Raw genomic sequence first — 17,149 nt, 5'->3', positions numbered from 1 at the left:
GGGGCTGAAGGTCTGAGGGAGTGGGGAAGCTGAGAAAGCTGAGGTGGTGGGCAACGTTTGGTCAGTTTGAACCGCTGGGCAGGAAGCTGGGCGGCGGGAAGCTGGGGAGAGCTGATGAGGCAGAAACCGGGCGGCGGGAAGCTGGGGAGTGCTGATGAGGCAGAAGCAGTGGGAGGTGGCTGCGGCCAGGCGGGAGGGCTAGGGCGGTATGTAGAGTGAGAGATAAGGGAGCCTCTTCGTGGGGGAGGGAAAGAGAGAGCTTTCACGGTAGGGGCAGAGTTTTCCAAACATTCCCGACTCCTTAAAGAAAAGAAAAAGAGGGGGTCAGGGGCGTAGGTTGTCTCTCTGGCTACTTCCTGCTGACAAGAGTCGACGGGGGGTTCTGAAGAGGTCTCTTTTCTTAAGGAGCCTGGGTGTTTGGGGAGAGGTCTGCTTCTAGCACTCGTTCAGGGTAAGGTTGGAGCAACATCTGATGGATGGTGACTCGAGTCAGTTCTTGAAAGCGCCGCTGTAGGAACTGTAGAAAGCAAGGAGCAATAAGTAAGATTAGGCAAACGGCTACTAGGGGCCCAAGCAATGGGGACAAGAGGGTATACATAGAGGAAGACCACCACGCTGTGGCTTCAGCCGAGGACTTCTGATTTTGCAGGTTAGTTTTGAGTTTCTGGAGGCTCTCGATTCGGGTTTCTACTAGGCCGGATTCACTGATGTAGTAGCAGCACTCTTCTTGTAGGAAGATACAGGTCCCTCCTCGTTCAGCAGTGAACAGGTCTAGGGCTCTTCGGTTCTGCGAGGCAACTTGGGAAACTGAGGTGATCTGTCGTTGGAGTGATGCTAAAGACTCAGTAGAGTCATCAATAGCTGCTTGGAATTGTGAGGTCAGTCGGGCTATGGCCAGGTGAGAGTGGACTAGTGCCCCTCCTGCTAATCCTGCTGCAAGTGCTGAACCAGCAAGGGAGACTCTAACGGCAATGGGTAGGAAGGCAGCTCGTTGGGTGCGGCAATGGGGAGTTTGCAGCATCTGGAATTCAGCTGGGGAATATATAGTGAGTCGAGGGACTAGGGTCACTGGGAGGCATAAAAGAGATGAGGAAAGGCCAATGTAGAGAGTTTTTGTTAAGGTCCTGTTACACCAAAAAAACGTTCCTCGTGGGGCTGTTATATTAGTGGTTACCAGTATAGTTCTGTTACAGCTAGGGAAGTTTCGGCCTAGGGAATAGCACACAGGTAACTGTTCAAAATCAGGTGGAGTGTAGAGATTGACTTATTTGATGGGGGAGAAGGAAGAAGTTGAGGCTGAAAGGTTGAGAGGGATGGGTAGGAGACTGCAATGAAGGGAGTCTGTCCTAAGGAGGCACACATGAGACATGAGGTTAGGTCAGTTAATCCTGAGAGGTTAGCTAAATTGATTCCTTCTTGGAGAAAGGTTAACCAGGAAAACGGAGGCAAATGTGGTTGCAATTGGTCATTCAGAGATTTTTCTTGTAGGCTAATATCAGAGTGGACTTGGTGGACTGTACGTACGTATGCCTGCCAGATGTACAGGTGGGAAGAGGGATATTTGGTATCTATGTGGTCATACACGGCAGCCTTCTGGGGGCTTTTCCACCGGTTGTCCCAGGGGTCAGGTATGAGAAGGGAATACTGTGTAGAACCGATAATGGTGTTTCCTTCTCTATCTACGTCTGGGATGATTTTGAGCTGAGATCGGGCAGGTACTGTGGACTTGACAGCTATATGTAGTCGACAGCTCATCCAAGTACATCCCATGCAGGAGTGCCAAGGAGTATTATTGCATGCTCCTGATGGTTGGTCATGGTTGAAGCACATGAGAGGTATAGTAGTATGGACGTTGCGGAATTTGGTGAAGTTTAGATATATGGCACTTTGGCATCCGGCTGCGGGGCAGTCGGAAGTTGCAAGAAGATGGTTGTGGCTGTATGGGGGGGTATTACAGATGAAGGTGGTTTTGGTATAGTTTTCAGTTAGGAAGAATCTCCATCTGTAGGGGGTGTGGCTGCTAGGCCCTGGTAAGTTTGACAGATAAAGGGCCAGTAGGACCAGCCTTCCAGCATAGGGAGGGTCCATGAGGGACCTTTTTTACCCGAGACAGGTGAACCCAAGATGGGACTTCAGCAATTCTTATAGCTGATGGAGTGGAAAGGAGGACTGTGTATGGTCCTTCCCACTTGGGGGCGAGGGACTTTGGGGAGAGGGATCTGATAAGAACTGAGTCCCCGGGGGAGACTTTCTGTGTATTTTCAGATGGCTGGGTGGGTTGGGGAAGAGAAGCGTTTGCGTGTTCTCAGAGAAGGCTGCGAAGGAGAGTAAAGTAGGGGAGGTAGCTGTCTAGAGGAGTGGTCTCTGGCGGTGGGGGAGTTGAAAGTAGGAAGGGGCGACCGTACAGCAGCTCAAACGGGCTAAGCTGTGATGGGCCCTGGGGGCTTGCTCTCAACCTGGTGAGGGCGATAGGAAGCAAGGTTACCCAGGATTGGCGGAGCTCAAGCATGAGCTTGGTCAGATGCTCCTTTATTAGGCCATTGGCCCGTTCCACCTTACCAGAGAACTGAGGATGGTAGGCGGCGTGTAGCTTCCACTGAATTCCTAGAGGTAGAAATGGCATTAGTGACTTTGGAGATAAAGGCTGGGCCATTGTCTGACTGTATGGTGGCCGGGAGTCCAAAGCGTGGGATGATGTCTTGAATGAGATGAGTGGCCACTGTCCCGGCAGACTCAGAGGCTGTGGGGTAAGCTTCAGTCCAGCCTGAAAAAGTGTCAACAATGGTTAGCAGATACCGGTACTGTTTGTGCTTTGGCATATGGGTAAAATCAATTTGCCAGTCTTGGCCAGGTAGGAACCCGCATAGCTGATGAAGCTGGCACCGGGGATGACAGGAACCCTGGGAATTAGTTTTTGCGCAGACAGTACATGAGGACTGGACTTCCTGTATGGTACTGAGGAGGTGGTGGGGGTGAAAAAGTGGGTTGAGGAACCGGTATAAGGCTTTAGGCCCAATGTGGAGTGAATTGCGGATGTCTTGGATTATTTGGTACCTTTGCTTTTCAGGGAGGATGAGGAGGTTATGCTTGAAGGCCCAGTCATCCTTGAACTGTACCCCGGGGGTAGACTGGAGGGTCTGGAGTTCTGAGGCAGAGTATTGAGGGCTAGGAGAAAGAGGCTGTGTGGGCTGGCGGTGGGGAAGGTTATGACGGCCTTCAGCTTTGAAAGGATGTCTCGTCCTAGGAGGGGTACTGGGCAGGTGGGGATTACTAAAAAAGAGTGGGTAAATGGAGTGGAGTTATATGAGCACATGAGCGGTGGGGTTTGGTAGGGGATACTCGGGGTCCCATCGATTCCCATGACCGAGACCTGGGAAGGGGTGAGACGGCCAGAATAGGAAGGAAGTGCGGAGTAGGTAGCCCCGTGTTGAGCAAGAACGAGACACTTTTACCCACTACCTGAAGTTTGACCCTTGGCTCGGCGAGGGTAACTGGAGTCGGAAAGCCAGGGCCGCACTAGTTGTCTAGCAGCCCTAATAGACTGGGGAATGGAGCTCCCTCGGAGGTCGGCTCCTGGCAAGCAGGCTCCTCCCTACCAAGGGTGACCGCCGGCTGCGTAACGCCAGTGTGTCTGTTTTGAGGAACCGGCACCCTTGGGAAGCTGGGGCAGTCTGACTTCCAGTGTCCCGGGAGCTGACAGATAGGGCAAGGCTTAGTTGGTGGCCGTGGTTGTGGACAGGCTCGGGACCAGTGTCCTTCCTTTCCACATTTGAAACATGCCCCCGGAGGGGCATGGGTTTCGGCCTTGGGCTTCTGGTTTCCTGCCGGCCTTAGAGCCACCACTAGGGCTTGGGTCTGGAGGGCAGCCTTCTGCTTCATGCGAGTTTGGCGGGCAGCCTCAGCCGCATCTTCCCTGGCATTGAATACTTTAAAGGCCATTTTTACCAGGTCTTGGATGGGAGTCTCTGGCCCCTCCTCTGCTTTCTTTAGTTTCTTTCTTATGTCGGGTGCTGATTGGGAGATAAAATGGGAGGCTAATACAGTGGCCCCGTTTTGGGAGGCTGGATCTAGCTGATCCGAGTATACCAGACTAGGGCTTCTTGCAAGCGGGCGAGAAAGAGGGCGGGGTTCTCATCGGGTTGTTGGGTGATTTGTCTCAGTTTATCATAGTTTACAACTTTGTTAGATACAGCATCCATTCCCCTGAGGAGGTATCTAATCATGCGGTCCCTCTTGGGTATATCAGACCCTCAATTAGCCTGATAGTCCCATTGGGGGTCTTCACCTGGGATTGCTTCGGGGCCTAAGGGGATCTGGTTATCTATAGCATGGTCTTTATCTGCTTGGTTTCTGGCTGCTGCTAGGATGCGCTCGTGCTCTTCCACTGTGAGGGTGGAGGAACAGATAACGTGAATATCATGCCAAGTGAGGCTGTAGGCTTGAGTGAGGTATTGGAATTCCTTAATATAGGTGGATGGGTCAGCTGAGAAGGATCCTAAACGTTTCTCAATTTGGGACAGGTCTTGGAGTGAGAAAGGAACATGGACCCTGACTAAACCTTCCGCGCCTGCTACTTCTCGGAGTGGGGCCAGGATAGTTGGTTCGTGGGAGCGGGTGTGGGCCGCCACCGGAGAAGCAAGAGGAAGTGCGGCCTCTGAGGGAGGGGGCTCGGAGGGAGTAGAGGAAGAGCGAGGCATGACCTCTGAGGTAGGAGGTGCAGAGGGAGTGGGGGAAGAGCGTGCCGTTGATGGCGACTGGTTGCTGAGATTGGCAGCAGAGGACAGATGTTCAGGCAGATCCTCCGGTGAGGAGTAGGGATGGGGAGAGGTAGTGGTGGAAGATTTACGAGGGGTACAAGCTAAGAGGATTTGGTAGGTGGAGCAGGAAGAACATAGGTCAGGGTGGGTACAGAGGTCCCAAAAAGCCTGAACGTAAGGAATTTCATTGTCCTTGTCCGTGCGGCAACAAAAATCGTCAAGATCTCGGAGGGTGTTGAAATCGAAAGTGCCAGTCAGGGGCCGATGTGACTGGTTACTGAGTTTGTATTGGGGCCAAGCCACCTGGGACAGGAAGACAAGCTTTTTCTTTCTGAGGGTTTGGGAATATCCCAATTTGGTAAAATTTCGCAGCAAGCACCCAAGGGGGGTGCTGAGAGGTATTTTGGACTCCGAATTTCCCATGGCAGGCGCAGCTACAGACTCTCCGGCGCGGATGGGCAGATGCAACGAAAAGGCGTCCCCGTTCGTTGCAAATTCCCCGGAGTACAATTAAGTACAGATAGGGAAGTGATCAGAGGGGCATCCCCCGTCTGGCGGCTATCCCTCGAAGGCTCCTGGAGCCGGAATGGAGGACTTCCTCGGCTCGGCCGAGACTAGGCGAGGAGTCCGTGCGGAACACCGGAGGGGAGCGACTGCACCGTGCCGTAGGAAGAGGAGAGGGGGGCGGGGGGAAGGCAAAGCAAGAAAAACTTGGCTTACCTTAATCGGAGCGTGGAGGTGGCAGGGCCAGTGTTGGGTAGGTCGGGGAGGGGGGCCATGGCAGGGCCAATGGCCCCTCCCGTCCCAGGTTTCGGCACCACTTGTCCGACCTACCCTCTGCGGGAGGACTGAGCTCGTTCGGAAAAAACCGGACCGCAGGCTAGAAGAAAGTCTTAAGTTCAGGCTTTATTGAGAGAAAAGAACCTCCGGGCGGGCCAGCCAGGACGAAAAGGAAAAAATGGCCGCCCTGCTCAGAGGGGCAGGGTTGTTTTATAGGGGGCTGAAGGGCTGAGGGAGTGGGGAAGCTGAGAAAGCCGAGGTGGTGGGCAACGTTTGGTCAGTTTGAACCGCTGGGCGGGAAGCTGGGCGGCGGGAAGCCGGGCGGCGGGAAGCCGGGCGGCGGGAAGCCGGGCGGCGGGAAGCTGGGGAGAGCTGATGAGGCAGAAGCTGCGGGAGGTGGCTGCGGCCGGGCGGGAGGGCTAGGGCGGTATGTAGAGTGAGAGATAAGGGAGCCTCTTTGTGGGGGAGGGAAAGAGAGAGCTTTCATGGTAGGGGCAGAGTTTTCCAAACAGTCTCAGCTACTCTGGAGGCTAAGGTGAGAAAACCACTTGAGCCTAGGAGTTCTAGGCTGCAGTAAGCCAGGATCATGCCAGTGCACTCCAGCCTGAGCTACAGAGCAAGACCCCATCTCAAAAATGAATAAAAATAAATTTTAAGAAAAAAAAAGAGAAACCTAGGAATTAGAAGCTTTAGGGAAATATGTGGAGAAACTCAAGAATAGGCCCCAAATGCAAGGATATTTGTTTCCTGTGTGAAAGCTTATCAAAAACTTTCTTATCAAAAGCCCTCTTCTGTAGGTAAGGCTCTTAATATTTAGGCGGACAGTGTAACCTACACTATGGACATTGGTTAGCTTCTTTCCCCAGCCATCCCAAGTGCTTGCTCAGTTATGCTACATTTTGGGAAAATTCCCTCAGCCTCTTTCCAACTCAGATTTTCAGTCTTTGTTGTTGTTGTTGTTTAGACAGTCTCTCTCTGTCACCCAGGCTGGAGTTCAGTGTTGTGATCTTGACTAACTGTAACTTCTACCGCCTGGGTTCAAGCAATTAGTGCCTCAGCCTTCCGAGTAGCTGGGACTAGAGGCACCCACCATCCTGTCCAGCTAATTTTTTGTATTTTTAGTACAAATGGGGTTTTACCATGTTGTCCAGGCTGGTCTCGAACTCTCTGGCTCAAGCCATCCACCTGCCTCACCCTCCCAAACTGCTGGGATTGCATGGGTGAGCCACCAAACCCAGCCCAGATTTTCAGCACACTGTTAGTGTCCATTCTGCTGTTCAATCCATCCATTAAGCAAGTTTTTTGTCTTTTTTTTTGAGACAGGGTCTCACCCTGTCACCCAGGCTGGAGTGAAGTGGCAAGATCTTGGCTCACTGCAACCTCTGTCTCCCCGGTTCAAGCAATTTTGCTGCCTCAGCCTCCTGAGTAACTGGGATTACAGGCATCTGCCAACACACCTGGGTAATTTTTTGTATTTTTAGTAGAGAAAGCGTTTTACCATGTTTGGCCAGGCTGGTCTCAAACTCCTGACTACCCACCTGGGGCAGGGGGGCAGTGAGAGGAAAACAGGAGGGAGATGTGCGGAGTTCCCTAGGGCCCTGCCCTGTCAGAATTCTTTCTAATAAGGTCCAAGCTCTTGGCTTTAATCAGAGTTCAGTGATACAACTCACAGCTCCATTAAAATTTTCTTCTTGGGCCTGGTGCGGTGGCTCAAGCCTGTAATCCCAGCACTTTGGGAGGCCGAGGCGGGTGGATCACGAGGTCAAGAGATCGAGACCATCCTGGTCAACATGGTGAAACCCCGTCTCTACTAAAAATACAAAAAATTAGCTGGGCACGGTGGTGCGTGCCTGTAATCCCAGCTACTCAGGAGGCTGAGGCAGGAGAATTGCCTGAACCCAGGAGGCGGAGGTTGCGGTGAGCGGAGATCGCGCCATTGCACTCCAGCCTGGGTAACAAGAGTGAAACTCTGTCTCAAAAAAAAAAAAAAAAATTTCTTCTTACTCTGATGCCCTTAGGGGATATGAAATTATTTCTAGTCTTTCCTTTCCAACCTTTACACTTTAACCCCTTTTACTGCTTAATCTCAATAACAATATAGGAGTAGGGCACAGCTGTAGGTTTCAGTCTTTTAATGGCTAACACATGATCTCCTTCTACTCTTTTTTTTTTTTAGACAGGGTCTCACTATGTTGCCTAGGCTGAAATACAGTGGCTACTCATAGGTGTGACTGTAGCACACTGGAGCCTCAAACTCCTAGGCTCAAGCAATGCTCCCACCTTGGCCTCTTGAGTAGCTGGACTGCTGACACATGCCACCATGCCCAGTTTTCTCTTATTCTCTCTATTCATCCTGAGATTAAAATAACTCTGGAATTGTTTTTTAACCTCTTTGGTAGTTTTCTCCTGCCCTGATTTGGGATATGGGTTTTCTTATTCTTGTTTCTCTGACAATCTAATCCCATTTGTTTCTCATACTTTAGATAATTCACATCAATAGTTACTTTTTGTTTACTAGAATTACTTATGGATTTAATCTTACAAAAGATAGAATTTTTTCATGCACATAATATTGACTCTAATAAAATGAATACCCAGTGCCCAACATCTAGCTTGAGAAATACCGTATCTCAAATAGCATTGAAGTGTACGCTGTGTATTCCTCCCTCAACTACCTCCTTCCCCTCCCCAGTGGACATTTAATGGGATTTGGAACAGGTAGAGAAACAGGTTAACATGATCAGTTTGCTGTGTTGAGGCAATCATCACTGAATTAAAAAATTCAAAAATGTTTTTCCAAAACAAGACATATCTTTAAATTATCACTCCAGATATAACTATTTAGAGCCAATATTTTATAATCTACACTGTCTCCAGATAGAGCTAATGTTAAAAGTGTTCTTTGAAATCAAATATATTAAAACATCTATATTTAGCAATAAAGTTTCAAAATTAGATAGCTGTTGAAATGGATGAAAGCTTTGATCCTAGTGATAAAGGATTGGGGTTTATGTTAATTTCAAAAAAAAAATTGTGGCTCAAAAATGAACACTATGAGACATAGTTTATATGGAAATTAGTTTACTGTAATAAGCATGTGAAAAAACACATACCCACCATTTTCAGCAGAACGTAAACATCAGGCTGGGGCATGTTTAGGAAAGGCAGCTTTAAGGAATGACCCAGTTCCTCAAAGGAAGAACATGTGGTTGGCGTTTCTGTTGTTCAGGATGAGGTCCAGACAGGTAATGCACTTTAAATGAGGACTTACTTTTCTACCTCCAGTGACATCACCTTGAACTTCTAGCACAGTTATATTGGTTGGTTGCAAGAATTTTTCTTGTACCATCAGCATCTTCTTGCTACACTGTCCAATGATTATATGCCAGTAACCAAGTATCACAGTCACTTTGCAACTCTATAATGCCAGGCTCGGTCTAGGAAGGAATGACCAGGCCCTAAAACAATATAATCTATGACTATAAGTGGACAGCTCTTTCAACCTGACCAGCATTCATCTTTTCACTTCAGTTTTCCTTTGGGAGACTACTTTCTTTCACTCTAGGCCATCGCAGAAGCATCGTCAATCTAAGCCCCTAGAGCTACAGGCTAGGTACATAATCCTGGTTAGAGGAAAAAGATTGCTAGAAATTTGATTCATGAACACAATGACATAAGATAGAAAATATAAGAGCTGAGATATTTTGATGGCAGGGCTCTAGAAGGACTGTCCTTCAGTTTCTGTAACTTAAGATTCCAAAATTACCCTGGTTTTTATCTTTCCTAAGGCTGTGGACCCAGCTTTCCTTAGACCTTATAAGCGATTCTCTGTCATGCTGACAAATTTTGTTTTGCTGAAGACAGCCCAAATGAGTTTCTACTGCTTGCAATCAGAAAAACCTACCTGATCCATTCACTGATGTTACTGTCAGCTATTTCCTAAAATTGGAAAGCTGGAATCTTTAACACTTTAATGTTTATTGTGGATCTTTGTTTTGTTTTAAAAGAGTTTTCTATCAAGAGTTCTTGAACAGGCCAGGCATGGTGGCTCAGGCCTGTAATCCCAACACTTTGGGAGGCTGAGGCAGGCAGACCACTTGAGCTCAGGAATTTGAGACCAGTCTGAATATGGTGAAACCTCGTCTCAACTAAAAATACAAAAATTAGCTGGGTGTGGTGGCGCTCAGCTGTAATCTCAGCTACTTGGGAGGCTGAGGTAGGAGAATCACTTGAACCCAGGAAGTGGAGCTTGCAGTGAGCCCAGATTGCCCACTTCAGCCTGGGTGAGAGAGCAAGGCTCCGTCTCAAAAAAAGAGTTCTTGAACAACCATGAGTTTACTTCAAATCGCTTTTTTCCTAAAAAGATAGTACAGTACTTTTATGAGTGAAATAAGCTATTCTGCCAACACAGTAGTGACCAAAAAAATTTATTAGATTTAGTCTCCACCCTTTTAAATGTGTTCTAGGTATAAAATAAACATTACATTCGTATAAGATCAGTCTTTCCAACTTTAGAATGTATAGATAAGGATGACAATTTTTAAATAAAATACTTTAGTCACAATCACACAAAACTACCTTCTAAGGAAATCTGACCAGTGAGGCAGTTAAATTTGTGCTTTCAGCTCTGAAGAATTAAACTTAAAATGCATTCATCCTTTCTGCTTTTAATGAAAAATAATACCTACCCTTGGAAACAGCATAAGCATTGTTATGCTGGTCTAGCTCCCAAATGAAAATGTGGACTAAGTTACAGTTTACTGTAATAACCTAAGAAGCCTTTGAAAATTAGCAATGGATCAAAGTATTTACATAAATTCAAGGCTTTTTCTTAGGATGAAAGGTAACACAGTTCCTTAACCTCTTTTAAAAGAAACTTTGAAATTAAACCTTATGGTCACAACTAGTCAAGACTTTCATTGAAAAATGTTGTTTAAATATCAAATTTCTCTTCACAGACGCTATGTCCATTTTCTTCATAATCTTCTCTTGTTACCACCATATCTTCAAAATCATCATTCTCTGATATCAATTTTCCACCTTCCCAGGCATAAGTAATAGGGCTGAAAATAAAGGTATAAATGAACCCAGATAATTTTACAGGAAAACTGAAATGCCTGAAACATAAATTACTATTAGGTTGGTGCAAAAGTAATTTGCGTTTTTCGCCAGTAAAACGTGGCAAGCTTTACCCAAAAGAAAATCATTTAAGGTACAGAAATAAGCATACATTTCACATGAATAGAGCAAACTAAAAAGGAAAGGAACCTTTATCACCGCTACAAAATAGTAAATGTTCCTTTTTTCCCTACGTCCTGAATTTATGGACTCTCTAATTCTAAAGAAAAAAAAATATATATAAGCAAAAGATCAAACGATGCCTAAAAGGAAAAACTGTCATACTGAGTCTAAATTCTGTATGTGGCAAAGATCTGTCATCTCAATAATTCTCATAGCAACCCATAAAATAGCTATTACTCCCACTTTCTAGATGAAAAATGAGGTTCAGAGAGGTTGTCTGGAACTAGAATTTAGGCTGTAACTAGGATTTAACTCAGAAGTGTTTCACAGTCTGTACTTTTGCTGCTATACTTTGTTGCCTCTAATAAATGAAACAGAAAACATAGGATACAATAAACAATTATGTGGGAGGACACAGACAACAGGTAAAACTTGAGCAGGTATAGTTTGGTTTTGCTATCTACAACTAAGGTTATACTTTGTGTTATGACTCAATTCTATTTCTACTCTTCTTCTTCCCCAGTTTAGAGTTTCAAATCTATAAAAGGTAAAGAAAAAAGTTAAATCAATGGTGTGGTGGCTTACACCTGTAGTCCTAGCTACTTAGGAGGCTGAGGCAGGATTGCTTGGACCCAGGAGTTCGAGGTTGCAGTGAGCTATCATCACACAACTGCCTGGATGACAGAGTAAGACTTTTATCTCTATTAAATATCAGGCATGGTGGCTCACGCCTGTAATTCCAGAAATTTGGTAGGCCGAGGTGCGAGGACTGGTTGAGCCCAGAAGTTCAAGAACAGCCTGAGCAACATAGTGAGACCCTATCTCTACAAAAAAAATTTTTTTAATTATCCAGGCATGGTGGCGTATGCATGCAGTCCCAGCTACATGGAAAGCTGAGGTGGGTGGAAAACTGGAGCCCAGAGGTCAAGGGTGCAGTGAGCCGTGATCACACCACTGCACTCCAGTCTGGTGACAGAGCAAGACTCTGTCTCAAAAAGAAACAACAACCCCAAAACCCAGCTTGGCTGGGCATGGTAGCTCACACCTGTAATTCTAACACTTTGGGAGGCTAAGGCAGAAGGATCACTGAACCCAGGAGTGAGAGGCTAGCTTAGGTAACATGGTGAGACTCTGCCTCTACAGAAAAAAATAAGATTTCTTTTCTTTCTTTCTTTTTTTTTTTTTGAGATAGGGTCACATGCTATTGCCTAGGCTGGAGCGCAGTGGTGCAATCCTAACTCACTGTAACCTCAAACTCCTGGACTCAAGCGATCTCTCTACCTTGGCCACCCAAAGTGGTCGGATTACAGGCGTGGTCCACCAAACCTGGCCAATAAATGTTTCTTTATTGTATTTATTACATTTGCATTATGCTTTTATAAAAATGGATTTATATATAAGTATACATATAAAAAAGCAGTAGATATACAATAAACATTTATTTAATAAATTAATAAGACCTATTTCTGTGGATCCCTTGGCCTGTAATCGATGCATGCAAGATAAGGATCCAATATGCTTTCTACTCTTGAGAACATAAAAACATTAATGGTGATAAAAATCATCCAATAGTTTAAAATTGTTTATTCATTTATCTCACAGCTGTAAAATAAAGTGATATCAATGAGAGCCTTCTATTAAATTCTACTAATTTTGGAAAATTCTACTTTAGCTTTAAAACAAAACTGTAGAATTAAGAGTCAGATATGTGGGGTCTTGTTTGCAACTCTGCCACTAACACTAGGGGTGGGTTTTTTTGACATGTATTTTAGTAAGAAGTCCTCACTGAAGGTAAGAAAACTGGGTTTTAATCTGATCATTGCTATTAACTCACCATAAAGCATTTGCCAACTCATGAGCTCCTGTTTCTATATTTATAAAATAAGAATATTGAATAGGATGAGCTATAAACCTTCCTTAGAGCTATAAAACTCTACTTTCATTTTTTTGTTTTTTTTGGGGGTTTTGTTTTTTGAGACAGGGTCTCGCTCTGTCACCTAGGCTGGCATACAGTCGTACAATCTAGCTCACTCCAACCTCTACCTCCTGGGCTCAAATGATCCTCCTACCTCAGCCTCCTGAGTAGCTGGGACTAATGGTGCACACCAGCACATCTGGCTAATTCTTCGGTAGAGACAAGGTTTCGCCATGTTGCCCAGGCTAGTCTCAAATTCCTAAGCTCAAGTGATCTGCCTGCCTCAGTCTCCCAAAGTGCTGAGATTAAAGGTGAGAACCATTGTGTCTGGCCCTACCTTAGTTTATTTTAACCACTAAAGTGGAAGTGATGAGATGCACTTTTTCTCATAACAGGGTATGGGTTAGATGTAAAACAATTCTGAATTTTAAAAAACTCATTAGTAAAAGTCATTTAAAATATTTAAATTTTTTAAAATTCTGAAACAACTTATGAATTGATAAAATGTATCACAATGGTTCGATTATTAAATTTCTATTCTTGACAGAACTGTCAAGAAATAATACATCTCAGATAAATCACATAGACAATAACTTGATTGCTTTGCCTATAAAAACCTCTTAGGATCAAGGCTGACTTACTACATGGGAGTAATCACCCCATATGTTTATTTTTTTATTTTTTTGAGACGGAGTTTCGCTCTTGTTACCCAGGCTGGAGTGCAATGGCGCGATCTCGGCTCACCGCAACCTCCGCCTCCTGGGTTCAGGCAATTCTCCTGCCTCAGCCTCCCGAGTAGCTGGGACTACAGGCACGCGCCACCATGCCCAGCTAGTTTTTTTACTTTTAGTGGAGACGGGGTTTCACCATGCCGACCAGGATGGTCCCATTGTGTACAATACATAATGACTGGCACTGTACATACTTCTATCCCATTTAATTTAGTGAAATGTAAGGTTTATCATTTTAATTTTTGAAAGAAGAAAAATGAATATTCAGCAGGTGAAATAAACCAGCCACCATGGGAGAGCCAGGCTTTAAACTCAAGTCAACATACTGCCTTTTCTACACGCTGACTTCCATGTTTGTTTCTATATAAAACAACACTTACTTTTCAGGCAGCACAACAGAAACATCATAGTCTGTTGGAGTAAGACATCGAACTTCTGAGTAAACCCGATCCCTAAATCCTGGGAAAAGGGAGTTTCCTCCTGTCAAGACAATGTTCTTAAAAAAATGTGGCTGCATTTCTTTAAAAGAAGAAATGAAGAAAGAAATGAAAAAAGGCGTTAGAAAATCTGTTTACTTTTTTGAAACGATGTGGATGAGGGATCAGATAAGCAATTAAGGATTATAGTTACTGCTGGGAAACCAAATACATTTTCAGGTCGACTCTAAGATTTGTAATGAGGTTACAGTTTATACAAGTGAAGACATTAAACAGTGAAATATGACTTCACAGATCTTTAAAAGTTAAGGTGAGGAGGGTGAACTACTGGCTACTTATTGTACACTCATGTAAGCCATATATAAGTGTTACTATAGTAACAAAGAGTTGATAATTATAATCATTCTTCTCTAAAATGGGGGGGAGGGGTCTTGCTATGGGCTGAGACTGTAAGCTACCATAAGGATGAAACCAAGGTGTTTCATGACATTTGAACTTACAAGTCCCAATCTCCATATTATCTCACTGAGGCAAACGTATGTTATGCAATACTTACCTTTGATAGTTAAAAACATTCATAATCTTTTTTTTTTTTTGAGACAGAGTTTCGCTCTTGTTACCCAGGCTGGAGTGCGATGGCACGATCTTGGCTCAACGCAAACTCCGCCTCCTGGGTTCAGGCAATTCTCCTGCCTCAGCCTCCTGAGTAGCTGGGATTACAGGCACGCGCCACCATGCCCAGCTAATTTTTTGTATCTTTAGTAGAGACGGGGTTTCACCATGTTGACCAGGATGGTCTCGATATCTTGACCTTATGATCCACCCGCCTCGGCCTCCCAAAGTGCTGGGATTACAGGCTTGAGCCACCGCACCCAGCCACATTCATAATCTTTGTTTAAACAAGGGATCTAAGCATGAACACTCATTAAAGTTACATAATAGCAAATGTTAAGTATCAAAAGCCAACAAAACATCACTGGGAAATCCATCAGGAATTAACAGGTACCAGCCATCCCACCTAATGTTTCTGTTCACCAAAACAAGGGCAGAGTTTCCTTATAGTGACTTTAAGTCTCACTCTACCATGACATTAAAGCAGTGTAGTACAAAATGTTGTAACATCATGACTGCAACTTTATATAAAATGTGAAATATCAAAACAGCTGTGAAATAATTATGTAAGGATAGCAGTATGTTTTTCTTTCTTTCTTTTTTTTCAATGAGAGGAAAGCACATGGCCTGTGCTAGATTTTCTCCAATGCCTACTTCTTGTGAACTAGGGAGATACTAAAGTACTCTAAAACTCTAGAACATTATTTACTTAAGGCATGAAATCACTATGAAGCATCATATTCCAATCTCTTTAATATTAATCCTGTATGTTAGTCTAAATATAACAGAAATTATAAGTCAATCCATCAATAGCTGAAAACCATTAAACTGTTAAATTATAAATTTCTATTCTATACAGATCTGGATTAAATTAAAACTTTTCTAAAATGGATATGGCAATTTAATACTCATGGAGAGATATGTTTCTTCAAGTTTAAATGGACCATAATGATTTTTCCTCTGTCAAATTTATAATCACAAGAAAAGATAAAAGAAAAAAAACTTATAATCAAAGATGAATCAATAATTTTTTTTTTTTTTGAGACGGAGTTTCACTGTTGTTACCCAGACTGGAGTGCAATGGCACGATCTCGGCTCACCGCAACCTCCGCCTTCTGGGTTCAAGCAATTCTCCTGCCTTAGCCTCCTGAGTAGCTGGGACTACAGGCGCACACCACCATGCCCAGCTAATTTTTGTATCTTTAGTAGAGACGGGGTTTCACCTTGTTGACCAGGATGGTCTCAATCTCTTGACCTCGTGATCCACCCGCCTCGGCCTCCCAAAGTGCTGGGATTATAGGCGTGAGCCACTGTGCCCGGCCAAATCAATAATTATTTAAGTGTATTATGGGATCTAGAAATCTCTGCAAATAAAACAGACTCACCAATTTGCCTGAAATTATTTAGAAGAAACAGGGTTCATAAGATGATGTTTTTAAGCAATTACAATTCTTTAGCATTTATGTACCTTCAGGTAGATTCTGAATTGAATAGACAATAGCTTCTGGAATTCCCATTTCTTGAATGCCTATATCAGAAGGATTAAAGAGTATTTCTGGAACAGCAAATCTCTCATTGGCCAGACGAAGAATTTGTTCCCCAGATTTATATTTTCCACTCAACACCATCTCTTCCCTGGGCTTAAAGAAAAAGAAGATTAATAGTTTAAGTTACATTATCTAGCTCACATGACTAATAATAACTAGTTCTTGGAAGTTTCAAGATTCTCAAAATTTAAAAAAATGTGGTTGCCTTTACTGTTGCCCAAACCACACAAAACATAACTAAATAATTACTGACGCTAATATGGCTGTTCCTTCACAGATAATTTGGAAGCTTTATTCCATGAACTTTAAAATACAAAGAGAGCCAGGCACCATGACTCATGCCTATAATCCCAGCACTTTGGGAGGCCAAAAGTGGACGGATCACTTGAGCCCAGGAGTTCAAGATTACCCTGGGAAACATAGTGAGACCCCCGTCTCTTAAAAATAAAAAATTAAAATACCAAGAAAAAAAGGGAAAACAGACAAGAGAGAACTTCAAAATCTAACTATAATGGTACAATGATTCTAGTTTCTAGGGAACAAAGAACACAGTGTAAATAAAAAACATAGTACTATGTCTTATGTTTCTACTACTGCCTATGTTCACTCCCCTAATTTAGGTGTTTACTGTATATGTGGCTCTATTAGGATTTCCCTTTTCCTTCTGGAAAAAGCCTACATCTCTACCTTTCTTTACTATGTATTCAATCTCTATTCAAAATTAGTTTCCAAATGATTTAAGCAAGACCATGGTCCTTATCCTTGAAATTACCTCATAATGCTAATTTTATACGTATGAGGCCTATGTACAACAAACAAACTTTAAACAACCATGACTCATATTTTCTTATTATTTATTTTCTGCTAACCCACCCATTCTGTGAGCTGTAGCTGATGGGGCTAGAAAAATAATGTCTCTCCACAATATTCTAGATCATTAAAATAATGGTCCCTCTTAATTTTACAACTATCAGCTTTCCTAGATTCAGGTAATGACATTCATTTCATTTGACTTATAAATGCAGTTGTCCTCCCATAAAAGGATAGGTTCCAGTCCCTTATGTAAGTATAAAAATACTTAAAATATATTAAAATATTAGCAACGTGTTATTAAAGAGTAATATATAAA

General features: G+C 44.0%; 2 protein-coding genes across 3 annotated transcripts in view; both read right to left on the bottom strand.

Annotated features, from left to right (window-relative positions):
* Window positions 1-342: 342 nt before the first annotated feature.
* Window positions 343-8,828, bottom strand: LOC144577818 (uncharacterized). The gene is made up of 3 exons (XM_078338164.1): window positions 8,809-8,828; window positions 2,560-3,270; window positions 343-517 (listed from the first exon to the last, which is right to left on the bottom strand). The coding sequence occupies exons 1-3, from the start codon at window positions 8,826-8,828 to the stop codon at window positions 490-492; spliced, it is 759 nt and encodes a 252-aa protein (XP_078194290.1). The 3' UTR covers window positions 343-489.
* Window positions 8,602-17,149, bottom strand: part of ACTR6 (actin related protein 6) — a 23,896-nt gene continuing 15,348 nt past the window's right edge. Inside the window, exons 9-11 of one of the 2 annotated variants that reach the window (XM_002752899.7) lie at window positions 15,942-16,113; window positions 13,805-13,943; window positions 8,602-10,600 (exon numbers count right to left, since the gene is read on the bottom strand). In XM_002752899.7, the coding sequence (XP_002752945.1) occupies window positions 10,471-10,600; window positions 13,805-13,943; window positions 15,942-16,113 (441 nt within the window). In that variant the 3' untranslated portion in view covers window positions 8,602-10,470. The remainder of the gene's footprint in view (window positions 10,601-13,804; window positions 13,944-15,941; window positions 16,114-17,149) is intronic. The other variant, XM_009004443.5, reaches the window with a different exon arrangement.

Source organism: Callithrix jacchus, chromosome 9 (genome assembly GCF_049354715.1).
Source record: "Callithrix jacchus isolate 240 chromosome 9, calJac240_pri, whole genome shotgun sequence".
In the NCBI taxonomy this organism is placed as follows: domain Eukaryota; kingdom Metazoa; phylum Chordata; class Mammalia; order Primates; family Cebidae; genus Callithrix; species Callithrix jacchus.
The sequence above is the reverse complement of the archived record's forward strand: the minus strand, read 5'-3'. Positions and strand labels throughout refer to the sequence as shown.